At 37.7% G+C, this 24,314-nt stretch overlaps 1 protein-coding gene across 1 annotated transcript; it reads left to right on the top strand.

Moving 5' to 3' along the window:
* Positions 1-1,656: 1,656 nt before the first annotated feature.
* On the top strand, positions 1,657-22,112 carry LOC114206833 (alpha-fetoprotein). Its single transcript, XM_028100745.2, has 14 exons — positions 1,657-1,741; positions 2,792-2,843; positions 3,764-3,896; positions 6,049-6,260; positions 7,373-7,505; positions 8,418-8,515; positions 10,732-10,861; positions 12,857-13,071; positions 15,433-15,565; positions 16,083-16,180; positions 16,768-16,906; positions 19,298-19,521; positions 20,664-20,796; positions 22,068-22,112. Exons 1-14 carry the CDS (start codon positions 1,657-1,659, stop codon positions 22,110-22,112), a joined length of 1,830 nt encoding a protein of 609 aa, XP_027956546.1.
* The last annotated feature ends 2,202 nt before the right edge of the window (positions 22,113-24,314 follow it).

Raw genomic sequence — 24,314 nt, 5'->3', positions numbered from 1 at the left:
GTGGCCACATGTAGCAGAAAATAAACAAAAATGATCAATCAAACAGGAATTTTACTTGACCAGCAATGAAGAACTTATCTTGCTATCCTAAATCTTTGTATCTCCTACCTCCCACCCACCTCCCCTCTGGTGACCATCAGTTTGCTCTCTAGAGTTAAGAGTCTGCTTCTTGGTTTGCCTCTCTCTCTCTCTCCTTTTCCCTTTGCTTTTTGTTTTGTTTCTTAAATTCCATGTATGAGAGAAATCATATGGTATTCATCTTTCTCTGACTTATGCAATATATTTTTTTAAAAAATTCATTCAATTTTTTACACTTTATTTTTAAATTATATGATCAACCTTTCATTGAACAAGTTTTGAAAGAGAAAAAGAGTGAGGAAGAGAAATTCACTTGTAATTCTACCATTTGGAGAAACCCAGTGTTAAAACTTTGTGATCTTCTAAACTGTTTTTTTTTTTTTTTTTTTTTTTGGAGCAGGGGGAAAGACAGAGGAATTACAAAAAATGGGATTATTTGATATCTTTTCCCTGTTTTTTACTTAGCGACATACTATGAGACTATTTCCATCCATATCATTAAATATTCTTCCACAAAATTATTTTGATGGCTGTGTATTACTGCACTCAATGAAGGCACCATATTATTTATTTTTACCTGTAGTTCATTATTTTTTTAATCTTAACTTTGGAAGAGTGAATAATCTGTGAAGTTTTTAGAAAATACTGACATGTAGGTCTCACCTCCAAAGGTTCTGATTTAATTGGTGTGGGGTGCAGTCTAGGCAATGGGGATTTTAAAAGTTCCTCTAGTGATTTAAATGTGCAGCTAAAATAGAGAGCCCCTGACAGACAGGGCAGATAGGGGAACTGCTCCTGGAATGAGGCAGGTGTTCTTAAGTTCTCCGTAGTATTAACATAATCATTTTGAGTTGCTGAATGAACAGTGCAACTGATCTACTTCAGTTTGAATATACATGCAAAATTATTTTGTAACAAATAAAATTATTATAGGGCTTCGTTCACCAGTGTGTGCTCAAAGTTTTCTGTTAAGCCATACACAGTATACTATACTTAAAAATGGACCTTACTGATATAAAATCAGGTGGAAAGGATTTTTGAGCTAAACAACATAATAATCAAGCAATGTATTCTTCAATGAAATCTGCGTTGGTCAAATATGGTGTCCAGTGCTTGGCATATGATAGGCATTCAATTAATATTTTTTAAATGAATGATTACATTTAGTTGAATTTCATGGGAAGTCTGGAGATTTTATCTTTATGGCTCCATTAACTTTTTAATTTGAAAGGAATTAATTATTGTGCAATTTAGGAAAAAAAGATTTCTTTAAACATGCTGTAGATTGAGAAGAGTATTTGTTATATTTGCAAAATGGGATGAACTTGCAAGTATTTTCCCCCTTTTTTCCCCTCCCAAAAGAAGTCTGTGTCCTTGAACATAAAATGCAAATAATCCCTGTGCTGTTAATTATCGACAAGTTGTCCCATTTGCAACCTAAGGAAATAAAGTAACAGATATCCCCATACACTAACAAAAGATTACTAATTAACAGGCATTGCTTGAGAAAGGTATAAAAGAGTTACAGCATGATTTTCAATATTCTCCCCCCCCACCTTTGCCAACAACAAAATAGCAATGAAGTGGGTGGTATCAATTTCTTTAATTTTCCTACTAAATTGTTCTGAATCCAGAACAATGCATAGAAATGCATATGGAATAGGTAAGATATTTTGTGTTTTCTTTTTTGTCTTTTCTCTATATCAAAGTTCTTAAATTTGCATTTAATCATTTGTCCTGATTTATTTATACTTACTGTTCCACATGGAGGAAAAATATTTAATGGTGAATATCTTTAAATGAATGATAAACTTGTGACTTTACAAGAGGTTTACAAAATCATGGCAGTGCTTAACATTTTTTATGAATGGCTTATACAGTTAACATTGAATTAATGTTTTGTACACTATTTAATTGGTATACATATTAACTTTGAAATATGTGTATCTATATTATATCTCTATCTAGCTCTATATATGAGTCTATAATCCTGGTTCCTTTACCTACAAAACCCCCTCAGACTGGTAAAATAAGTAACATCTTTGTTCTTTACTTCCGAATAATGGACCATTATTTGACTAAAGAAGAAACGGTGTGACTGGGATGTAAATAGGCAAGTGAACTGTGGTGTAATCATGTTCAAAGGAGGACTGAAATGTTTTTTTTTTTTAAAGATTTTATTTATTTGACAGAGAGAGACACAGCAAGAGAGGGAACACAAGCAGGGGAAGAGGGAGAAGGAGAAAAAGGCTTCCCGCTGAGCAGGGAGCCCGATGCAGGGCTCGATCCCAGCAGCCTGGGATCAGGACCTGAGCCAAAGGCAGACACTTAACGACTGAGCCACCCAGGCGCCCCTGAAATGTATTTTTAATCCTCTGATTTCCAAGCCAATTAGAACATCGCAGTACAGGGGGAAACCAAACAATTGGATCTTAGTGCTAGCTCTACCATAAATTATTCTCATTAACTTAGCTATTCCTTAGTCTCCTAGTTTTCTCAAGTACAAAATTAAGGTGTTTGGATAGATGCTCCTTAATGTCTTCTCAGTTGTATGGTTCTAAAATTGTATAGTTCTAACTTAAATACAAAATTATATAGTTCTAAATTGTTCCAAAATTGTATAGTTCTAACTTAAACACAAACATTTCTGTGTAACAATGTTCATTTTTCTGGTGCAGTTGCCATTTCTCATGGAGTTTATTTTGCTTTTCAGCTTCCATTTTGGATTCTTCCCAATGTTCTGCAGAAATGAATTTAGTTGACCTGTAAGTTTTGCTCACATAAATGCACTTCAAATATGAAGCAATGATAATTTTCGTGGGGGTAATTAAATGAAGTTGGATAGCCCCATGAGTTCTGGAAAGTACAAAAGCAAATTGAAGACGTTTCTTATATTGAATATCAAATTGATATTGAAGAGGTTGAACTGTTGGCCCATGCCTTAGATATTAACCTCTAGATCCCTTGAAACTCCATGGGAAAAACCAAATCAGATTTTAGAAACTCAAGATCAGTATCAAATCAGTGGTGACCACCATCTATAAATGTAGGAATTTCCCACATCAATACCGATAGGTTGATATTACAGTATGCTCTATTCTGAATACTATGTAAATCCTAGTAGCAGATAATAGAAGTAAAACATTCTACTTTCTGTTATTTGTAGAGTGTTTTTCTTTTGAGTGCTGTCCATTCCATACTCCTGAAGTTTCTAATAAGGAATTTAAAGTAGTAAGTTACTGCTACTACTTGCACCCAGAAACCTGTTAAAACAATTCTTTGGGTCAATCCATGAACACTGTCTTGGATCAGATCTTGATCACGCTGGGAGTCAATACAGGCAGAGGTTTAATGAGCAATTCTTTGCTTAAATTTAAAGCTATAGAATATAGATGTCCTCAGTTATAGCTACACTGCAGTGGGTAGGTGACCACAAAAGCAGGAACCACTCTTATGGGAAATCTACTTTGATTTTTTAATAGATATATGTGTATTTTAGGGGGACGGGGGCAAAAAACTGGCATTTCTTTCTGGATGACTAGAACCTAATTTCACATAAATTTTTAGCAAAAGTCACCCCCTAAACAGGTCACATAACAGAAAACCAAAACAAACAAAAACCACTCCTGAGCAAAAGCATTTGACATGTCTGTTCCTTAAGCATTCATATGTATTTTTGTTTCAGATCTACCATATTTTTTGCTCAGTTTGTTCAAGAAGCCACTTACAAAGAAGTAAGCAAAATGGTGAAAGATACACTGACTGTAATTGAAAAATCCACTGGCAGTGTGCATCCTGTAGAGTGTTTAGAAAACCAGGTGAGAAAACAGGGATATGTTCATGAACAGGTAAAGATCCAATTTAAAGGTAAATTAAAACTCCCGAAGGAGAGCAGTATCAAGCAGAATCTAGTATTACTGCAATTTAGGGATATACTCTAAAATAATAATAATAATAATAACAACAATAATAACAATAATAATAATATCCCACTGTGGTATTTGACCAAAATTTAGCAGGCAGAAGAGCAGACACAGGGAAGACATGAGAAATACATTTAAATATTTGAAGAGCTGTTGCATGAAAGAGGAACTGGATTAACACTGAATTGCTGAGGAGGGCAGAAAAGAGTGGGTGCCTGTTGTAAAGAGACAATATAAGCATCGTGACTAAGAGCTCAGGTTCTGAAATTCGAGTATCTGGATGACCATGAACGTGTTACTTAACTTCTCTGAGATTTAGTTGCCTTATCTATAAAATAAGGAATAATAATAGCTTCCATTTCAGGGTTGTCATAAAGATAGATATAATAATAGTAATAGAAGGTACTTTTTATTAATCACACAACATGACAGGCATTATTCTAGAAAGTGTTACATACCCATGGATAATAAAAATATTTTATGACCTAGAACATAGCACTGATGAATCAGGTCGATGTCCAGTGAGCCAAGAAACCCTTGCTGGGCTCACTGGTAGAATACCCGCTTTGCCTACAAATATAAATTTATTAAATATTTACAATAATCCTAGCAGATAAATGCTATTCTTCCAGTTGAGGAAGCTGAGGCACAGAGAGGTAACTTTTTTAAGGGAGCCCAGAACCAGGATTTAAACTTAAAAGCCATCAGGCTCCAAAAGTACCACTGGTGGCTTCGTTACCCTCTACGCTTATAGTGAATGTGAGGAACACAGCACATACTGAGGGTTGCCAGGATTAGCAAACAAGCAATAACAAAATATGAAACTCACTTAAATTTGAATTTCAGTTAAACAATGAACAGTTTTTTAGTACATCTTAATGTAGAAGGTCAATAAATTATAGTTATTATTGTTTATTTTATCTCAACGGAGAAAACTAGGAATTTTATAATGATCAGAGTGACTCAATTATGGGACAAAAGGCCCAAAGAATCTTCTGTCATGATGGAATTGATGAATGGCCAAAAGTCATTATATCTGGAATGTTGTAGAGGAGATGCCCTTTTAAAGATATAAAATATTTTCCAACTCTGAAATTGATGATTTAATTAAACTCCCTGTTTTGCATCTTTATTTTTGGCTTGTCTTGCTAATCTAAAAACATGTATAAATGAAGCAAAATACATTCTATATTGCAATTTTATGTCCAATGAGGGGTTCATGATAATGTTATAGGTTGATGATTTATCATTGTAAACTTCAAGGCATGATTTTTATGTGGATTGGGATTTGAAAGTCTTACTTAAAATTTCTAGGGTTTCCTAAATTTTAGCAGTTATAAAAGCTAAATAAAACTTTCCTGAGAAAAATGAAGCCTGTATTTCTCAGAGGCATTCTTTAGACTACTGGTGTCATCATCTGATTTTGGTAAAATTAAGGCAACAAAAGAAGTGGTTTATGTATTTTTTAAATAGCTTCTAGACATCATGGAGCCAAACTGCTGATAATATAAAAGGGAAAAATAAAATATTTCAAATATTTTTTGGGGGAAATAAAATACTGCATGGCCTTTTTAAGATAAAGTAATTTTGTCTAATAGTCATGTGTATTTCTCAAAGTTGGAAACCAAAATTCCATTTCCAAAAAGGCATGAAAGAAAGCTTTCATAGGCTGAAGTTAAATATATTGGGATTTGTATAGGGAATTGTTTTTTAATCTGTAGTTCTGATTTTGGATATTAGAAAACTTCTCATGTGTTTTACAGAATTTCAAAGTAAACTTAGTTGTCTTTCATTAAAAGCAAATCTTTCTTGGGATGCCTGGGTGGCTCAGTGGGTTAAGCGTCTGCCTTCAGCTCAGGTCATGATCTCAGGATCCTTTGATGGAGCCTGCTTGGGCTCCCGACTCAGTGGGGAGCCTGCTTCTCCCTCTCCCTCGGCTCCTCCCCCAAGTTGTGCTCTCTCTCTCACTCGCTCACTCTCTCAAACAAATACATTTCAAAAACATACAAACAAACAAACAATAAAAAAATCCAAATCTTTCTTATAGCTATCTGTCTTTCTGGAAGAAATTTGCCATGAGAAGGAAATTTCTGAAAAGTACGGACTTTCAGATTGCTGCAGCCAAAGTGAAGAAGAAAGACATAACTGTTTACTAACACACAAAAAGGCTGCTCCAGCATCAATTCCACCCTTCCAAGTTCCAGAACCTGTCACCAGTTGTAAAGCATATGAAGAAAACAGGGATATGTTCATGAACAGGTAAAGATACAATTTAAAGGTAAATTAGAACTCCCGAAGGAGAGCAGTATCAAGCAGAATCTAGTATTATGGCAATTTAGGGATATACTCTAAAATATGGAGAAGTGGCAATAACGCTGCACCTGCTGAGGTCCTGCCCTGGGAAATTAGGTGAGCCATTTTAAGTGCAACTTTGTTTCCACAGCATGAGTGGTAGATGTGGTACAGACCACACACCAGACCCACCAGTTTTTCCCTTAGTCTCTTGAGATGTACATTTTTCCCCCTTTTAATCTTTCCATTTTAGCTTGCCTAAGAATATTTTAGTACCACACAAAGTGATTCCTTCTGGAGTCAAATATTTGGTGTTTCATGTTCACCGAAATGCCTGGAAATAAAAAAATTTTAGAGCTCCAGGAAGGTTTAAGGCTAGCCATTACCGAGCACTTAGGATGTTGGACCATGTGTTCTTGGCACGTCTGATTGGGTTAATGATCATGACCTGCCTTTGAAGTCGTTTGTCCTTTTTCCTGTCATTCTTCCTCCCATTTTGCAGATGAGGAAACTGAGGTTTAGAAGGTTAAGATAATTCGCACTGCGGACTGAGGGCACAGTGCTGGTACAAGCAGGGACTTGAACTCAGGTTCTCCGTTGGGGAATCCTATATCTAACTCTCCATCACGTCTGTCTTGCACGCTGCTCTCTTGCACGCCTGAGCCAGAGAAATAGAGAGCCTGCCCTTAGACCATCTCTGCTATGGAGATTGTCAAGGAGGATGATTCCATTCTGTACTGAAGAAGAAGAGAAAATAACAAACCTCCACCTTTCTGTCTTACTTAGTGGAGGTCTGGATTTACTGACCCCCCAAGCATGTCTGAGTGTGCTTATTGAAAAGGACACCTTGATAAGAATCATATTCAGCATTTCTGCCTATTTGGTTCTCATAATGAAATACGGTATTGGTGGTCAGATTGTTTCTCCCCCCGGGAACCTCTAGTAAGTAAAATTTTTCTCAGCGTGTGGAAAAAAATATGGCTGTTTTCTGACTCTTTAAGCAAATTCTAGAGTCCAGTTTTAGCAGTAGTCCTATTTTTATATGTTTGCAAACCTTACAGCTCCTTTTCATTTCATAGGTACATCTATGAGATAGCAAGAAGGCACCCTTTTCTGTATGCACCCACAATTCTCTCTTTGGCTGCCCACTATGGCAAAATAATTCCACATTGCTGCAAAGCTGAAAATGCAGTCGAATGCTTCCAAACAAAGGTATTCTATTTGTATAGATATCTGAACTAATACTTTAATCTAGCTATGACTCATTAAAACCAAACAAAGTTAAAATTGGAAATATGCTTTGCATGCAGAATACCATGTTCAGAATTGAGCATATTTCAGCAGTCTGATATTCTTTGGGCTAAAACAGCCGGACTTGCTGCTTTGTATTCATTCCTTTGGCCAATAATTATTATAAGACTAAGGACGGGAGATTGGGGGTGGGGGGAGATGAAAGAAGACAGGGGTATGGGTGATAACATAAGCGAAAGAGAGGGGACTAAGAGGTGAAAGAAGATGTGGTAGGAGGAGCAGGAGGAGAAAAGGAGGTACGGAAGGAGGGAGAGGAGGAAAAGAAAACAAATACTTTAAGCTCGTTATTTCTTTTGGTCCTTAGAACAAATTTGAGGTGTAAACATCATTATCTAACAAAAGGAAGCTTCGGCTTAGAGAAGTGAGTAGCTTTCTTAGGTTTGGAGAGCTAGAATAACACCCACACGTAATCACTTGCCACCAGAAGTCCTACAAGAAAAACTTCCTAAGAACTGTGACTATTCCCAGAGTGTCAGGCTGTGACATTCTTTTTTTGTGATAAAGCAAACGTTTAAGAAATTATCAGGTTCCGATTTGTTTAAAAGTACAGTTGTTTATTCATTATCCCAAGTAAGAAAGTTATAATGTTCTTGTTTTGAGGTATTTGAAATAAATCTGTCTGGCTTCGATGTGTATAAACTAACCTAAAAGAAAGAAAGAATGAATAAAGTTCTGTACAAATAGAACACATCTATAATTTTAGTAAAATTTTTTATGGTTTGATGTTTTACCTGTATTGGTTGTTTTTCTAAATATTAGCACCTGCAAAGGAAAATACATCCTTTTCTGACAACTTGTTTCTTCTGTATCTAGACAGCATTGATTATAAAAGAATTAAGAGACAGCAGTTTGTTAAATCAACATATATGTGCAGTAATGAAAAATTTTGGACCCCGAACCTTCCGAGCCATGTAAGTTTAAGCGGTATCTAGGGAAGAAGGTGAGATCTGCAAAACGACCATTTTGCCGTTTGAGCTCATTTTTCTCATTGTCACTGTTGTAGAGAATGAAGGTTCCTTTGATGAGAGCTAATGTAATTACGATCATGAAATCCCAGGATTGGAAGGAAGCTAACTGAGAGTCTGCTGCTGAACACTTTTTAAAGCCTACTTAATTTACCTCTGTCTCATATTCTATCTTTGTTGTTAGGATAAAGAGGAATACAAAAAAACCCCAGACAGTTAATCATCTAGCTCAACCTCTTCATTTTTACATGTAAATAAACTGAGACCCAGAGCGATGAAAGCCATTTACGCAGGACCACACTGCAAGTCAGCAGAGCCCAGTTTTCTAGGTCCTGATCAGGATTTTTTTCCCTTACTGTCTGCTAGGTCAGTGATCTTGAACTGTCTGTCTCCTGACAGCTGAGACTGGGACACCAGATGTAAAAATCAGACTTACCAATGGTTGAAGGCGGTGCTACATGGCATGGCTGCCGCTAGCTACGTGCAGCTCCTGAGCATTTGAAATCTGGCTGATGTAAATGAGGAACCGTGCTCCAGGTGGAAAAGACATACCAGATTTTACAGACTTAGTATGAAACAGAGAATGTGTAATATCTTCTTAATAGGTTTTTATGTTAATTGCATATTGAAATAACTTTTTTAAAGAATTTTTTAATTCACATATAGTTGACACACAAAGTTACATTAGTTTCAGGTGCACAACGTAGTGATTCAACTTCTCTCTACCTTACGCTATGCTCACTGCAAATGTAGCTACCATCTGTCACCACCCAACACTATTATACCATCACTGACTCTACCCCCCATACCGTGCCTTTTATTCCCATGACTTCTTCATTCCCTAAGTGGAAGCCCGTTTCTCCCACTCCCCTTCCCCCATGTTGCTCAGGCTCATGCTCATACCCCTTTTCTCTGGCAACCATCAGTTTGTTCTCTGTGCTTATAGGTCTGATTCTGTTTTCTGTTGGTCTACTCATATGTTTTATTTTTTAGCTTCCACAGAAGAAGGAAATCATATGTTGAAAAGGTATTATTTTTGCTATATTGGGATCAAAACAAATATTATTAAGATGGATTTAACTGTTTCTTTTTTACCTTTGGATGTGGCTACTAGAAAATATGAAACTACGTCACTGGTTTAAAGTGCTCTTCAACTTTTATGAGACATTTCTAGTCGAGGAAAGTATCTGAGATGCTAATGGAAGAGTATTAAGTCCATGCATTCACAGTTTATTTATTTGTTTGCTTGGTAAATTGTACATTTAAACATACTATACACAGTGGAGATTTGGGATAAAGTTTGTAGTTGTGGAGTTAGTTCCACGACTGCCCGAAATTTTTTTCTTGGAATAGGTCAGATGTTGCTTTAACTACCTTCCAACGCTATTGGAAATGTAGATTGACTCATGAATTACTAACAAAATATAAATTAAAATATTATTATAATGACTATATTTATCATTTACTATCCGTAAGTGATTACACTTAAATGTTACACATTCATAAAGAAAATCTACTCTTATCAGAAGCAGCAACACCACCAGTTGCTCTAGGGAGTAGGGCCTTCATCTAGACATCTCTTAAAATGTAAGGAAATATGTAGAAGTCACACGATTTTTTCCTTCTTACTTCCCTTTTGGGCCACACACTATGTGGCTTGGCGTGCTGACATGTCTGGATGTTTAGTCGGCTCTACTCTCTTGTCTCACTTCATTGATTTGCACACAGACACCCCTTCCTGTAGTCCCACAAGTGTGTTTTTCTCCCAAGTAAAAAATGATTGTTATTCTCCTGGAATTTTCTCTTTCTTACTTGTGTGTCCTTTTAATTTTTTCCTGCCCACTCACTAAGGTGATTCCAAACACCCAGCATCATAGATGAGCAGCGAAAAGATAGAGTTCATCCCAATTCACGGGAAAGGTGTTAAAGACAAATAAATCCTGTCCAAACTATTTGTGGGGACAGATCAATTTAGAAAGCCATTGCCATGAAAGATTGGGCTGGAACTGACAGGACTTAGAATGCTTTTCCTTTTCTTTTGGGACAGCAGGAACACTTCATTCAGTTCTTTCTCTTCGGAGCAGCAACTACTCTAATACTCTAACTATTATTTAATGTTGGTAGATAACCAGGATTGACTTCTATTTCTTTCCCTCCTTTAGAACGGTTACAAAACTGAGTCAGAAGTTTTCCAAAGCTAACTTTACTGAAATTCAGAAACTGGTCCTGGATGTGGCCCACATACATGAGGAATGTTGCAGAGGAAACGTGCTGGAATGTCTGCAGGATGGGGTAAATAGGGGTAAAGAGTCTGCAGGATGGGGTAAAGAGGGGTAAAGAGTCTGCAGGATGGGGTAAAGAGGGGTAAAGAGTCTGCAGGATGGGGTAAAGAAGTTCCACTAACTTCTCTTTCTTTTGCTCTCATTCTGAATGGGAGAAGGCCGTTTGAGTTGGTCGCAGGGTAGGGTAACTAGCTGGCTGAGGAAAGTCACAGACTTCTTGATAGTGAAACTGAAACCATCTTCTGTTGATCCTTTCACTTAAGAGATGTTCTCCTCTCACGAGACAAGTGCCCCGTTCATTCATTCTTTCTTCTGAAGGAGATTGTAAATTCCACATAGGATCTTGGTGGGGGAGGGACAGACTCTTTTAACAAATTTGTTTTTCCATCCATTTATTATTTCATTTGACAAATATATATTGAATACTTTCTGTGTGCTAGACACTGTGAAGGACACTTGTTATGAAGGCACAAGCTAAGCTCAAGGAATTTATAGTCGGAGAGAGATGAGCCGCTTGGGGACTGTCTTCTGTTTACTGTTAATCTCCACAGGCTGACAGCAGGATGCCTGACACACAGAAGGGGCTCTATTATATCTATCACATAGAGGTATCTATCATATGAATACAGCAAAATAGCACAAGAAACAACAAAAATAACACAAGAAACTGTTCTACAAGGTACAAAGCTAACACGCTAAAGAGAGGTGTGGATAGAGGGCTCTAGGAGAATTAAAAACCAAAACCCAAAAATCCCCAACACAGAATCCTCGAGCATGCCATAGTTAGTCACCATTTAAGCAGCGTAGCATTCGTCTATTTTGGGCCAACCTTAGGCTTCTTTGATACTGTACCTGAGGCCCGTCTATCCCCAAATTACTCCCTCTCCAGTCCCTGGTGAGACACCTTCTTCTCCAAGAAGGTTTAAAATTATTGCTCTTAGATATTCAAATGGCTCGAAAATCTAGTCTTGAACATGGTTTCCAAAAGATCGAACGTGAGGATAAAATGCTTATTTCAGCCGGTCCCTCCGCAGTTTGGCTGAAAGAGTCCTGGAAGGCAGCCGGAAGCTGAGGCTGGAAGAGGCCTGAGGGGCACGGTCTCTGAGCACGGGCAGAAATCCTGGTGTAAGGAGCCCGGGGAGATTCCCAGAGACAGATTTCCGATTTCATTCATTTTTCCTTTTAAAAGTTTTTACCTGCATAGTAGGCACCATAATAAGAACTATTTTGTTTTTCTTTGAAATTAGTTTTCTTGGTTTTAATCGACGATTTTACTAATTTCTATAGGCACTTAAAAAATTATTTTTCCATTTTTGGAGCTCATAACCACCCTTTTCCTTTAAAATGGCAAAATTAATTTCAGTATGGTATGTAAATTGATTTTAACGGTTGAATAATGCTTTCTAATTGTCTCTATTGAGAATGCATAGAATTTTTAGTCGCGTGACAGGGATATGTAAGCTCGGCTTCATTCTGGCCACTTAGATGAGCTGCCATGTCATTATCTATAGCCTGCCCTCTGGAGGCCACAGTGGGTCACTGCAGATTGTTCTGTTAACAATGGAGCAGAAAGTTTGCTCTCCGTATTAGGACGTCAACAGCGAACGTCCAGTAGCAAATTTCAGTAGTCGTAGAAAGATATATACCAATGTGCATGTCATTTGGTTTGGAGCGTATATTTCTCTCTTGTTTTAAAAATCTTCCCTATACAATAAAATAGGTTTTAGTTGACTACTATGAAAGGAAGAATTGAACAAACAGGGGTAAGTGAAAAGGAATGAGGAAAGGCAGACTAGGGAGAAAGCACTAAAATGGGAGACAAAGTAAAATGCCTTCTTTCTGTTCCTTCCTTAGTTCTCTGCTTCCCTCCCCCTTCCTTCTCTCCCTTCTACCCTTCCTCCCACCGTTCAATCCTCCCTCCCTCCCTTCCTTCCTAGAATTGGCCCTGAAGTCCCACCTTAAAGAATAAACCTTTAAAACCTATACTTCATTTTTCCTATTACAGGAAAAAATTATGTCCTACATATGTTCTCAACAAGATATTCTGTCAAGCAAAATAGCAGAATGCTGCAAATTGCCCATACTTGAACTTGGTCAATGCATAATTCATGCAGAAAATGATGACAAACCTGAAGGCTTATCTCCAAATCTAAATAGGTTTTTAGGAGAAAGAGATTTCAACCAATTTTCTTCAAGGGAAAAAGATCTTTTCATGGCAAGGTAACACACTCGGTAAATGTATGTTCACATAAGTAAAGATTAGGATGTAGTTGACAGCTTTGTGTGGCTGACATGGGGAATGATAGCTATGGTTTTTGAGCTCAGTATGTGAGGGTGATACTAGAATGTAGAGTCAAAATATATTAAGCAGGTAAGTAGGGAATAAGGAAATGGGATCTATCTTATACTGATGAGACTTCCACTATATTAACTGAAGTTATATTTTATTTTGTATCAATTTCTCTGGGATCAGAAGCATTGTCATCTTTGTATGGATTACTCATAGAAAGACCACCACTGAGCTTCCAAATAAGATCCGAGTATTTTGTGATAAGAAGGGCTCATGGTTAAGAATGTGCTTTTTCATTGTGCATGTTTTAAGAACTCTCCCAAAGTGTAACTCAGTAGATAATGGTAGATAGAAGGGCTTTTATTAGAACAGTTTATTTGCTATTTATTTAATGTACGTTTTTTTTTTGTAAGAAAATCAAAACATACATTGAGACACTTGCAGTATAGTAGCTAATTGTATCGATATAATTGATAGCACATGTTCTCATTCTGTTTGCCTTTAAGGGAAGCAAGCAGTCAAGTTAATACATTGCCCTTTATTGTACAGTGTGTATCTATGGACACCATCAGAGGAGAGATTTTTGCAACTCTTAGGATATTATGCCTAATGATCTCCAAGGGTCTTTATAAATTTAAGAGTCTGGTTCTAATGTAAGAATGAATATAATGGCCCAATTTTCTTTTTAATATTCCCTAAGGATATCACTCTATTGTTGCTTTCAGATTGGACATTCACACATCGTTTGCTAAATAAAATTACGCAGACAGGAACAAAGTCCAGATTGAAGAAACCTGCACTGGCAATTTATTGGTGGCAGAACTAAATATGACTTACTTCTGTGACTTGGAAATACAATTAGTACATCCAAGAATTATCTTGGATAATTGACCCACCCACACGTCCAATGCTAATTGCTTAACAGAAACAGTTCTTCACTTAGAAAGGTTCTTTGCAGTAGAAATTTTCTCAGCTGAGAATGATCTTCCCCCAGATCTTTATGTAGCTTCCTTCACCCAGGTTCTGTTCCAAAGGAGTGGTCCAAAGAGACATTTCTTTTTTTTTCCCCCCTTTAAATTTTTTATTGTTATGTTAATGACCATACATTACATCATTAGTTTTTGATGTAGTGTTCCATGATTCATTGTGCATAACACCCAGTGCTCCACGCAGAACGTGCCCTCTTTAATACCCATCACCAGGCTAACCCATCCCCCCCACCCCCCTCCCCTCTAGAACCCTCAGTTTGTTTCTCAGAGTCCATCGTCTCTCATGGTTCATCTCCACCTCCGATTCCCCCCCCTTCATTCTTCTCCTCCTGCTATCTTCTTCTTCTTCTTCTTTTTTCTTAACATATATTGCATTATTTGTTTCAGAGGTACAGATCTGTGATTCAACAGTCTTGCACAATTCACAGTGCTCACCATAGCACATACCCTCCCCAGTGTCTATCACCCAGCCACCCCGTCCCTCCCACCCCCGACCACTCCAGCAACCCTCAGTGTGTTTCCTGAGATTAAGAATTCCTCATATCAGTGAGGTCATATGATACATGTCTTTCTCTGACTGACTTATTTCACTCAGCATAACACCCTCCAGTTCCATCCACATCGTTGCAAATGGCAAGATCTCATTCCTTTTGATGGCTGCATAACATTCCATTGTATATATATACCACATCTTCTTTATCCATTCATCTGTCAATGGACATCTTGGCTCTTTCCACAGTTTGGCTATTGTGGACATTGCTGCTATAAACATCGGGGTGCACGTACCCCTTCGGGTCCCTACATTTGTACAAAGAGACATTTCTTAACGAATGCTGTCAATCAGGAGTCACTTTTCCCCTTCTGTTGTATCTTCTCTTCACTGATTTATCACCACCTGAATTTGATGACGTATTTCTTGCTTATTCAATTCTGTATGCTTTATTTATTCAATAATGTATGCTTTTAAGAGGTCAGGCATTTTATCTTATACATTATTGAATCCTTCCTGCTTAGAGAAATGCTTGCATAGAGTCGGCACTGGAAAAACATTTGTTGAATGAATGACTGTGAAGCTCATAATTGAAAAACCCAGGTGAAGAGTGCAGAAGAAAACAAAATACCATTTTAAAACAGTTGGAGGGATTGTTATTTGTATTAATGGTTTTACCATGCATATAGTTCAAGTCATAATTTGATTTCCAGGTTTATGTATTTGAATTTTAACTTTTGCATGCCATATAACACAGGAATAAATTGTCTCTTAATTCCAATAACATGGTATATTTTCCACACATATTCCAGATTTACTTATGAATATTCGAGAAGACATACAAAACTTGCTGTCCCAGTTGTTTTAAGAGTCGCTAAAGGATACCAGGAGTTATTGGAGAAGTGCTCCCAGTCTGAAAACCGTCTTGAATGCCAGGATAAAGGGGTAAATTGCTCTAGCTTTAGGGAGAGTCTGAAAAACTGCTGTAATGGATATTATCCATTAAAAATACTGTTTTTTTTTTGAGAGCATCTAGTTATTAACTAGTAGCTAACGAGTTATATCTATTGAGTAGTCATCTAGATATTAAGTAGTTATTAACTAGTAGTCAACAACTAGTGGCCTACTTTAGAAGTAAAAATGTTAACCAAAAGTTCCTTGACAGAAAAAAAAATAATATTCATTGTTGAACAGTTCCAGAAAAGCAGGAATTTATACAGAAAGAACTGTAGTCCTTTATCCAAAGATTGAATTCTGTGTGATTCACAAAATTTTAATCTCCCCAAAGTCCATTTGCTTTAATTCTCACAATTCACACTTTATTATCCTTAGTATTAAAAAACCTCTAAAATTGTTTTTTCTAAGATTGGTGTCATAATAGAATAATGTATTATTGATCAATTTTTACAAAGTTTTGTGTTCAGGAAGAGAAAAAAGTATGTGATAATGCTTGTATTTTCAGGAAGAAGAATTAGAGAAATACATCCAAGAAAGCCAAGCATTGGCAAAGCGAAGCTGTGGCCTCTTCCAGAAGCTAGGAGAATATTACTTACAAAATGCGTATGTTTTTTGTTTTTTGTTTTTTTAAACAATATTCTTAGTGATTTAAAATGACGAAATGGTGAGGGAAATAGCAACCTAAATTAGTCACCCAACACTACTCTAGTTTCAGCCCCTGTTTCAGATTGGAAATCAGTGTAATCTGTTCACCCAGTTTCCCTTGGGAGAAGGTGGGGATCCCCATTTCCGTCTTTTAGGGAGGAAGAAGAATGATTTGTGAAGGTCTGATCTTTGGTACTGGCCTTGGCTTCCCCAAATCATGCAGATTCTTGCAGAAAAGCTATTTATTCTGTTGTAGTCTGTCATCGTCAAAACATGGAATAGATCAAAATTACCATCAGTGAAGCTTTGAGGTTGGGAATAGAATTCAGCCTATCATCCAGCGTTTGTTTGTGATATGTTGATAGAATAGAAGTACAGGGGGTGGTTGTTAGAGTAAATGCATCTCGAAAGGTGGTCCCAGTACCATGTGGATAAAACAAATGAGCTGACTTCATGGCTTCTGATACCAAAAGAGGGTCTTTGAGGAGTGAGGAGTCCCAAAACTCATGAATGACTCAGGACTTGGTGAAAAATGCTTCTTCCAGGTTTCTTGTTGCATACACAAAGAAGGCCCCTCAGCTGACCCCACCTGAGCTGATGGCCTTCACCAGGAAAATGGCAACCGCAGCAGCTACTTGTTGCCAACTCAGTGAGGACAAACAGTTGGCCTGTGGTGAGGGAGCGGTGAGTGTTTTGTTTAGTCCCATTGTTTCTGTCCCATGTGGCTTGAAATCGTCTCATGATTCCCACCTAGGGCAAATGGTAAAAACCACTGTGGAGATGGTTTTACCAGGCTTGTTCAACTCATTACAGTTGGAGAGGGCATGAACTCAGCTCTGAACAGTTGGCATGTGGCTGGGCCACCTGTCCTAGAATGGCTGGTATATCCAGCACTGTCTGAGCAAGATTTATGGATGGGAAAGATATAACAACCAACAAGTCGTTCAATTCATGATGTCTTCTTTTTGTTCACTATATACTTTGTTGTTAAAAAGAAGAAGAAAAAGAAAACCAAGGAGTGAGCCTACTGGACTTCAAACTCCCCTACACCTTGAGGCCCTGCATCTCACCAGCCACCTTTCCTAAACCAACATGGAGACCATCACTTCACCCTAATAACAACATAGCAATTCTTCAGGATTATGCTAAAGACCCACACTGCACTTCTTTTAAAAAATGTATTCTCTCATTTAACGATTATACTACTCCCTTTTGAAATGCCCCATTATCATCTTCATTTTATAGATAGAGAAAATGAAGCTCAAAGAAGTTATGTTAGGACCAATGTCTCCCAGGTAGGAAATGGTGGGGCTGATATTTGAATGCATATGCACCTCTTTCCGGAGCCCAAGCTCCAGCACCCAAGGCCATACCTTCTTCAGAATTTCCTTGCTTGTCTCACACACCTCCACTGCTGCTATTATCCCCCTGCATCTAGTTCACCCACGTATCTGAGTTACGCCATTGTGCACCCATGAGCACTGGCTTTGGTCTAATGGACGCAGTGAAAAGAACGTGAATTGAGTTAAAAAAATAGAAAGCTTCACTTCTGAGAGATGAAAATTAGTCATTTTATTTTCAGCCATACTTATATATTTGCCTTTTGTAGTATAATCTTACTATATTAGGGACATTTTCCCCCTTTAACAAGGTAAAGAATATAGAGCAGGGTAAGTCCTTCTGAATAATAACATGACTTTCTAGTTAGTAATGCCAGTCATCTTTACTTTCTAATGTCACTAGCATCACATGTAAGACTACAGGCTGAATTTTCTTTCATTATTTTTTCCCTTAAAATCACAATTGTGAACAAAGTTGTACATTTGTTGTTTCCCTTTTCCTCTTTTTCCTTTTTCTGATGCTGAGGACTTATTTGCCAGCTAGTAATCGTGTCTTGGAATTTTCCACCAAAAGTTAGGAGTGAAAGGATTCCTGTGATTCAGCATCGTCTTCATCATTTATTGAATTCCACACATTGAGAGGCTGCAGGGACATAGGACGTTGTGACAGATCAGAAGTGTAGGTTCTGGAAGGCTCCTGCCCACATCCTCCTCCCACTTTCACCACTTGTTAGTCGCGTCACTCTGGAAAGCGAGTTATTTCTCTAGGCTTCAGCTTTTTCATCTGACATTTGGGAATAAGAATTGTTACCACCCACACTGTCTTAAATGAGGTAATCCTTGTAACTCATTCAGCACTGGCCTGATATATACACACAAAACCTGTTGACCCTTATTACAAGTTATTGCTAGGTGTTTAAGAAATATCTCTGTCATGTGGGAGGTAGGAGGATTTTACATGAGGAAAGCCTTAAGACACACACGCACACACACACACACACACACACACGCACACACACTTTGGCCTTCTTTCTTTTCTTTTTTATTTTTCAGATTTATTTATTTATTTTAGGGGGTGGGGAGGCGCAGAGGGAAAGAGAATCTCCAGCAGACTCCGAGATGAGCACAGAGCCATAGATGGGCTGATCCCAGACCCTAAGATCATAACCTGAGCGGAAATCAAGAGTCAGACACTTAACCGACTGAACCACCCAGTGCCCCGGCCTTACTTCTTTTCAATTAGGATTGTATATTAGCTGTATGCATGCATGTGTGCATGTATGTATGTATATGAGTGGGTTAGGCTTGTGCTATTCTTACCTTCAGAAAGTGATTCTCTGGATCCGCAAAATAAAATAGAAAGCTCAGCTAGATATACATAAGAAATTTAAGCCATGTATTGATTTCCTAGGTCAGGGCAGATAATTTTGTCCCCTTTGGAAGTAGGTGTGTAAGTGGAAGTGTATTTCAAATAGCTGACAGAACTAGCTGAAAGGACTATCTTCAACATTATCGATGGAAAATCTGCCACTAAATGGTGAGGTTTATCCCAAACAAATGGGTAAAAAAGAATCCGCAATGTGGCAACACATGACCCTACACAGGTAGCAGATTTTTCTGTAATATTTATAAATTACTGGACATTAAAAATCGCAGTGATTCTCTGGAAACCTGAATCAACTTAGTGGCTAATGCTGAGTTGCTTTGCTGTCTTCTTTCTCATTCTCCTAACCAGGCTGACCTTATTATTGGACAATTATGCATCAGGCACGAGGAGACTCCTGTAAACCCTGGTGTTGGCCAGTGCTGCACTTCTTCATACGCCAACAGGAGGCCGTGTTTCAGCAGCTTAGTGGTGGACGAAACATACACCCCTTCACCCTTCTCTGCTGACAAGTTCATCTTCCATAAGGATCTGTGCCAAGCTCAGGGTGTAGCACTGCAAAGAATGAAGCAACAGTAAGAAATTGTCATTTGCTAGCATGGAGAAGACCAACAACACTAAATAGTAGTTGAAATTTCTGCCTTACACACCCAACAATCTTGGGCTCATTAGGAGAACATTGTTGCCCCAAAGCACTGAAAGTGGCTTTTAAAATAGTTTTGTCTCAGTGTCTTCACAGCCTGCTTGGAACACAGGTCTGGAAAAATTCACAAGGGCAGACGATTTTTTGTTTGTAACAATAGTCTCCATTGTAACTATTGTTGTGATACATGTTGGGACTGAGGGAAAGCGGGCAATCTATTTTGGAGAATTGGGATATGTCTTGGCAGTAAGTTTGGGTATTTCCATTCCAAAACACTAGAAAAACACCATTGAGCCTTTTTTCACACTGTTTACTTTTTGAAGAGAATAACCATAATATTTGATTCAACCATGAAATATGAGTGTTATGAGATGGAATGCACATTTCAGTTCATTGTGTGGGGCATCCTGTAATGGGGTGATGGTAATCCAAGTCAATGGAACTTATGTTCTCCAAATTCCCATGCATTTTAATACCCACTTGCTTTGGAAATGGTCTTCCTTCATTTCGGAAAACCTGTTCTTCCCTTTTCTGTTGTCACAATCTGTGTCATGTTCTGAGGTACAGTTAGAATGCTGCCTCCTCTGACAAGTCTTCCTGCCTATTCCCCGGTCAACATCAATTCCCATATGAAAGTGTTGCTAACTGAGTAGCTCAGATGATTGGTGGAGCCAGTGCTCAGGTAACGGTGTGATAATTATGGATGGCAGGGGTTTGGAAATCTGGGCCTTTGAGTATGGATAGGATGTACTCTAGAGTGGAGAACTGGAAAGGATATTCCAGGTAAGTAAGAAAAAGACTGTATCTTACTACACGTAAGCACGGTGGAACTATAAAATCATGTTTCATCTATAATCTGCACAAATCCAGACCAGTAGAACACCTGTCTATTTCTAGCCTCAGTCTTTCTGATGAAGGCACTGGACAGAGTAGGGGTTGTGAGTCTGGTGATGGGTTGATGGAGTAAGGTTTGGGGGCAGAGGGTTGAGAGGGCCCTAAAAATTCTCCACTAGGAAGGCTTTAGAAAAATACCTTTGCATAACAGATTTCTCTTTTATTTTGTTTAAATTATAGATTTCTCATTAACCTTGTGAAGCAAAAGCCACAAATAACAGAAGAACAACTTGAGGCTGTCATTGCAGATTTCTCTGGTCTACTGGAAAAGTGCTGCCAAGGCCAAGAGCAGGAAGCCTGCTTTGAGGAAGAGGTATGTGCAGCTCATTTTCACATTCGAAATCCTTGGGAGGGCCTTTTCTGTAATGCATAATGAAAAGAATATTCCACTAATCTATAACTTGAAAATAATGCCAGAGAGATTTAAATTTATTTAGAAATAGATTAAAGGATTTTATGATATTTAAGAAATAGTCCCAATTTTCACACTAAATGTTAGGAAGAAGCATAATTTTCAAATATGTTAAGAGAATTAGTAAGTTTGATTTATTTCCTGGTAGAGAGAACTATAAAGTGAATATGTAATTAACTGAAGATAATTTAGACAGTTTCTGGCCTAAAAACTGATCAATTCAGCTAAATGGATTAAGAGGACTTAATAGCAAATTAATTGTGCAAACAAGATATTGGGGGAATATTTATAAAAAATATTTTTAAACTCATTTAGGAGCATACCTTGGTATTCCAACAGACTAGTAATTAGGAATTATCTTAATCTTATTATTTAGCAATTTTAACTGGATTTATAATTGGCTACATTTAGTAAGCCTTTATGTTACTCAATATATTTGAATATAGCATCATTATAATTTTATTTATTTTTAAAAATATTTTACTTATTTATTTGAGAGAGAGAGAGAGAGCACAAGCAAAGGGAGTGGCAGAGGGAGAAGCAGGCTCCCCACGAGCAGGGAGCCCGATGTGGGGCTCCATCCCAGGACCCCGAGATCATGACCTGAGCCGAAGGCAGACGCTTAACCGACTGAGCCACCCAGGCGCCCCGCATCATTATAATTTTAAAAGATATCCTATAATTCTGCCTTTTTGTCAAGTGTACATTTACCAGTATATGCCTGTGTTTTTAGTAGAAGAGGGTGGGACACCGATAACCAAATCAGATAAAACAAAACTGATAAAATAGGTTTGATGCAAACCATTTCTGATATATATGCTACAAAAAGAAAAATGTCCCTTGATGAGAGAAGACATTCATTTAGATATAGAGATGATTAGCACATAGTGGCTATACTTTCTCTGCAAACCTTCCAGTTGCTATGACTAACATGTGGAGGAAGGTGAGGGGTGTGGTGATGATTGGTCACAATCTGGAGATTGGCATAGGAAGAACACAATATCTATATTGTAGGGGTGAGTGGATTCTTTTTTCTCTGACTTCCATTGTCCCAGCTTGTTGGCATCAGAGATGTACTTGAATTCACCCCTATATAGTGGAGAGTTAACTGTATAACTGACACAGTCATCCATCTCTTCGTCTGCTGATTCTTATTTGTTTATATTTTTCAGGGTCCAAAACTGATTGCAAAGACTCGTGCTGCTTTGGGAGTTTAAATTACTTCAGGTAACAAAAAATTCAGACAAGGATAAATATAATGATCATTCTCCCAAAGTACTGATCCATAGTGAAATATGTCCTGAGACCTACCATTAAATTCTTTTTTTTTTAAGATTTTATTTTTATTTACTTGACATAGAGAGAGGGAACACAAGCAGGGGGAGTGGGAGAGGGAGAAGCTGGCTTCCCGTGGGGCTCCATCCCAGGATGCTGGGATCATGACCTGAGCCGAAGGCAGACGCTTAACCAACTGAGCCACCCAGGTGCCCCCATTGAATTCTTTTCTTAAAAAATAAATGCAATGCAGCAGAAAGTTTATTTTAAAAACACTGGAACAAAGTTGTGTCCACCATGGTAAATCAGTGACTCAACAACCTCAAAATTCTCTTAGGTTATTTCTTTTTAGGTTATTTCTAAGGTTTCAGCGAATGCCATCAGAAGACCTTCCCTTCTACTTAGTATTTCCCCGATGTAAAATAATAGAACCAGTTACCTTCTGCACCCATTCATTGAATCGGTACTTAACATATTTTTGTTCTTATTACAGGGGGAATAAAAGAAGACAAAATAAGTCTTTATGGTTTGGTGTGAATCTTTTCCTTTAATTGTAACTGAGATAGTGCTTTTTGTGAATTAATGAAATGATGAAGACTTTAATGTGAGATTTCTCTATCACATAAATAAAGTATCTCCAAATTTTTCCTTTTTTCCTAGCCTGCTTATTTATGAAAGTTTATAGATGACCTTTAAAAATAGTTATGTATACCATTCTCTGAAGCAGATTCTGATAAAACAACATTGGGTCTTGGTTGTTATCGGAGATTAAAGCCACTCAAGGATGGATTTACAACCCTAAAGGCTAGATGCCTTGGTGCATGAAAAATATGTTCAAGTTAAGCACTGTGATGCCAGGGCACTTTGCTCATTAAGTGACCACTTATGTATTAGAACAGATACACTGGAGATGAAAAAAGAAATTATTATGCTTTTATGGGATCCATCAAGAATGATACTACTAAAAATTTAACATCTACTTTTTTTCTCCATCTTGTTCAGTTCTTTATTCACAGACATTTTAAATATAAGTAAGTGTTTATTGTAGTTGTTTTGATGAAATATTAATATATTTAGCCGTTGATTTTTCTTAGTTCACAAGTATTTATTGAGCACTCACTGGGTACAAGTTCCCATTCTGGGTGCGGTAACTGTCCTCCAGGTGCTCCAGTCGAGAAGAAAGCAACTAATAGCAATGCAACGAGATTATGGTCACCATAGAGGTGGCAACAAATTGTGGAGCAAATCAATGGGTAGATGAGGCCAGTTCTGCCTGGGGAAAGGTTCACACTGAAAGAGAGACTTTAAGAAGAACCTTGAAAGACGAGTGGGCATTTGTCAGTTCACGTAAAGGAGAAGTCCAGTTCATTAGAGAGGAAAACATAGCCTATGACAAAACACGATAAAAGGTTTTAGGGCAGTACTAGGTGGATAGGAAGGGTATAGATCCAGAAGATGAAGCAAGATACATAAACTGTAGGATTGAGAAGATTTTCATGAGTTTTATTCCCAAGGGTTTGGACAATATCTTATAAGTAACGGGATCAAAGTGATATCTAATCAGAGAAGAGTCACCATGGTTAGTTTTTAGGAAGATAACTCATGAGATACGGAGGATGGGGAGTATGTGCAGGGGCAGGGGGGGAAGAAGAGGGGCAAGGTCAGCAAGTGGTGCACAAAGATTAGCCCATCAGTAGGGAGGCTGTTTATCATATTAGTTCTAGATAGAAATCTAACAATTACATTCATGCTTTGGCCTCTGCTCCAGGAGAAAACAAGTGCTCCAGACCAACACAATGAGCTTTCAGTTCTAACTCAATTGCTTTGTACTTGACTTTCTTCTTTCAATTCTATTGTCACATCTGTGGACCTTGTCTGATTTTGGTGTAGTTCTAAAAGGTATTAAATCAGAGATCACAATAAGGCAAGGTAGAATTCAATATAAAAGCTTTAAACAGGAAAAAATTTTTTATTATTAAGAGGAAAGTTCAATGAAGATAAAACTGTTAGGAAAATTTATGAGCCAAATGACATTTCACTGACATATATAAAGAAAGAAAATGATTGGAAACACGAGGACAAAGTATCACAAACACAACAGTAAACTGGAAATTTTAGAGCATTTCTACTTCTTTGGAAAAACA

This window comes from Eumetopias jubatus, unplaced genomic scaffold (genome assembly GCF_037043125.1).
Source record: "Eumetopias jubatus isolate StellerSeaLion01/CBP00866 unplaced genomic scaffold, mEumJub1_p1.0 scaffold_2, whole genome shotgun sequence".
Classification (NCBI taxonomy): domain Eukaryota; kingdom Metazoa; phylum Chordata; class Mammalia; order Carnivora; family Otariidae; genus Eumetopias; species Eumetopias jubatus.
This window is presented reverse-complemented; position numbering and strand designations above follow the sequence as displayed.

Coding starts and splice junctions, on each gene's coding strand:
- LOC114206833 (XM_028100745.2), top strand. CDS start 1,657: ATGAAGTGGGTGGTATCAATTTCTTTAATTTTCCTACTAAATTGTTCT. Junction 2,844..3,763: donor GAAATGAATTTAGTTGACCT/GTAAGTTTTGCT, acceptor TTTTTGTTTCAG/ATCTACCATATTTTTTGCTC. Junction 8,516..10,731: donor CCCCGAACCTTCCGAGCCAT/GTAAGTTTAAGC, acceptor TCCCTCCTTTAG/AACGGTTACAAAACTGAGTC.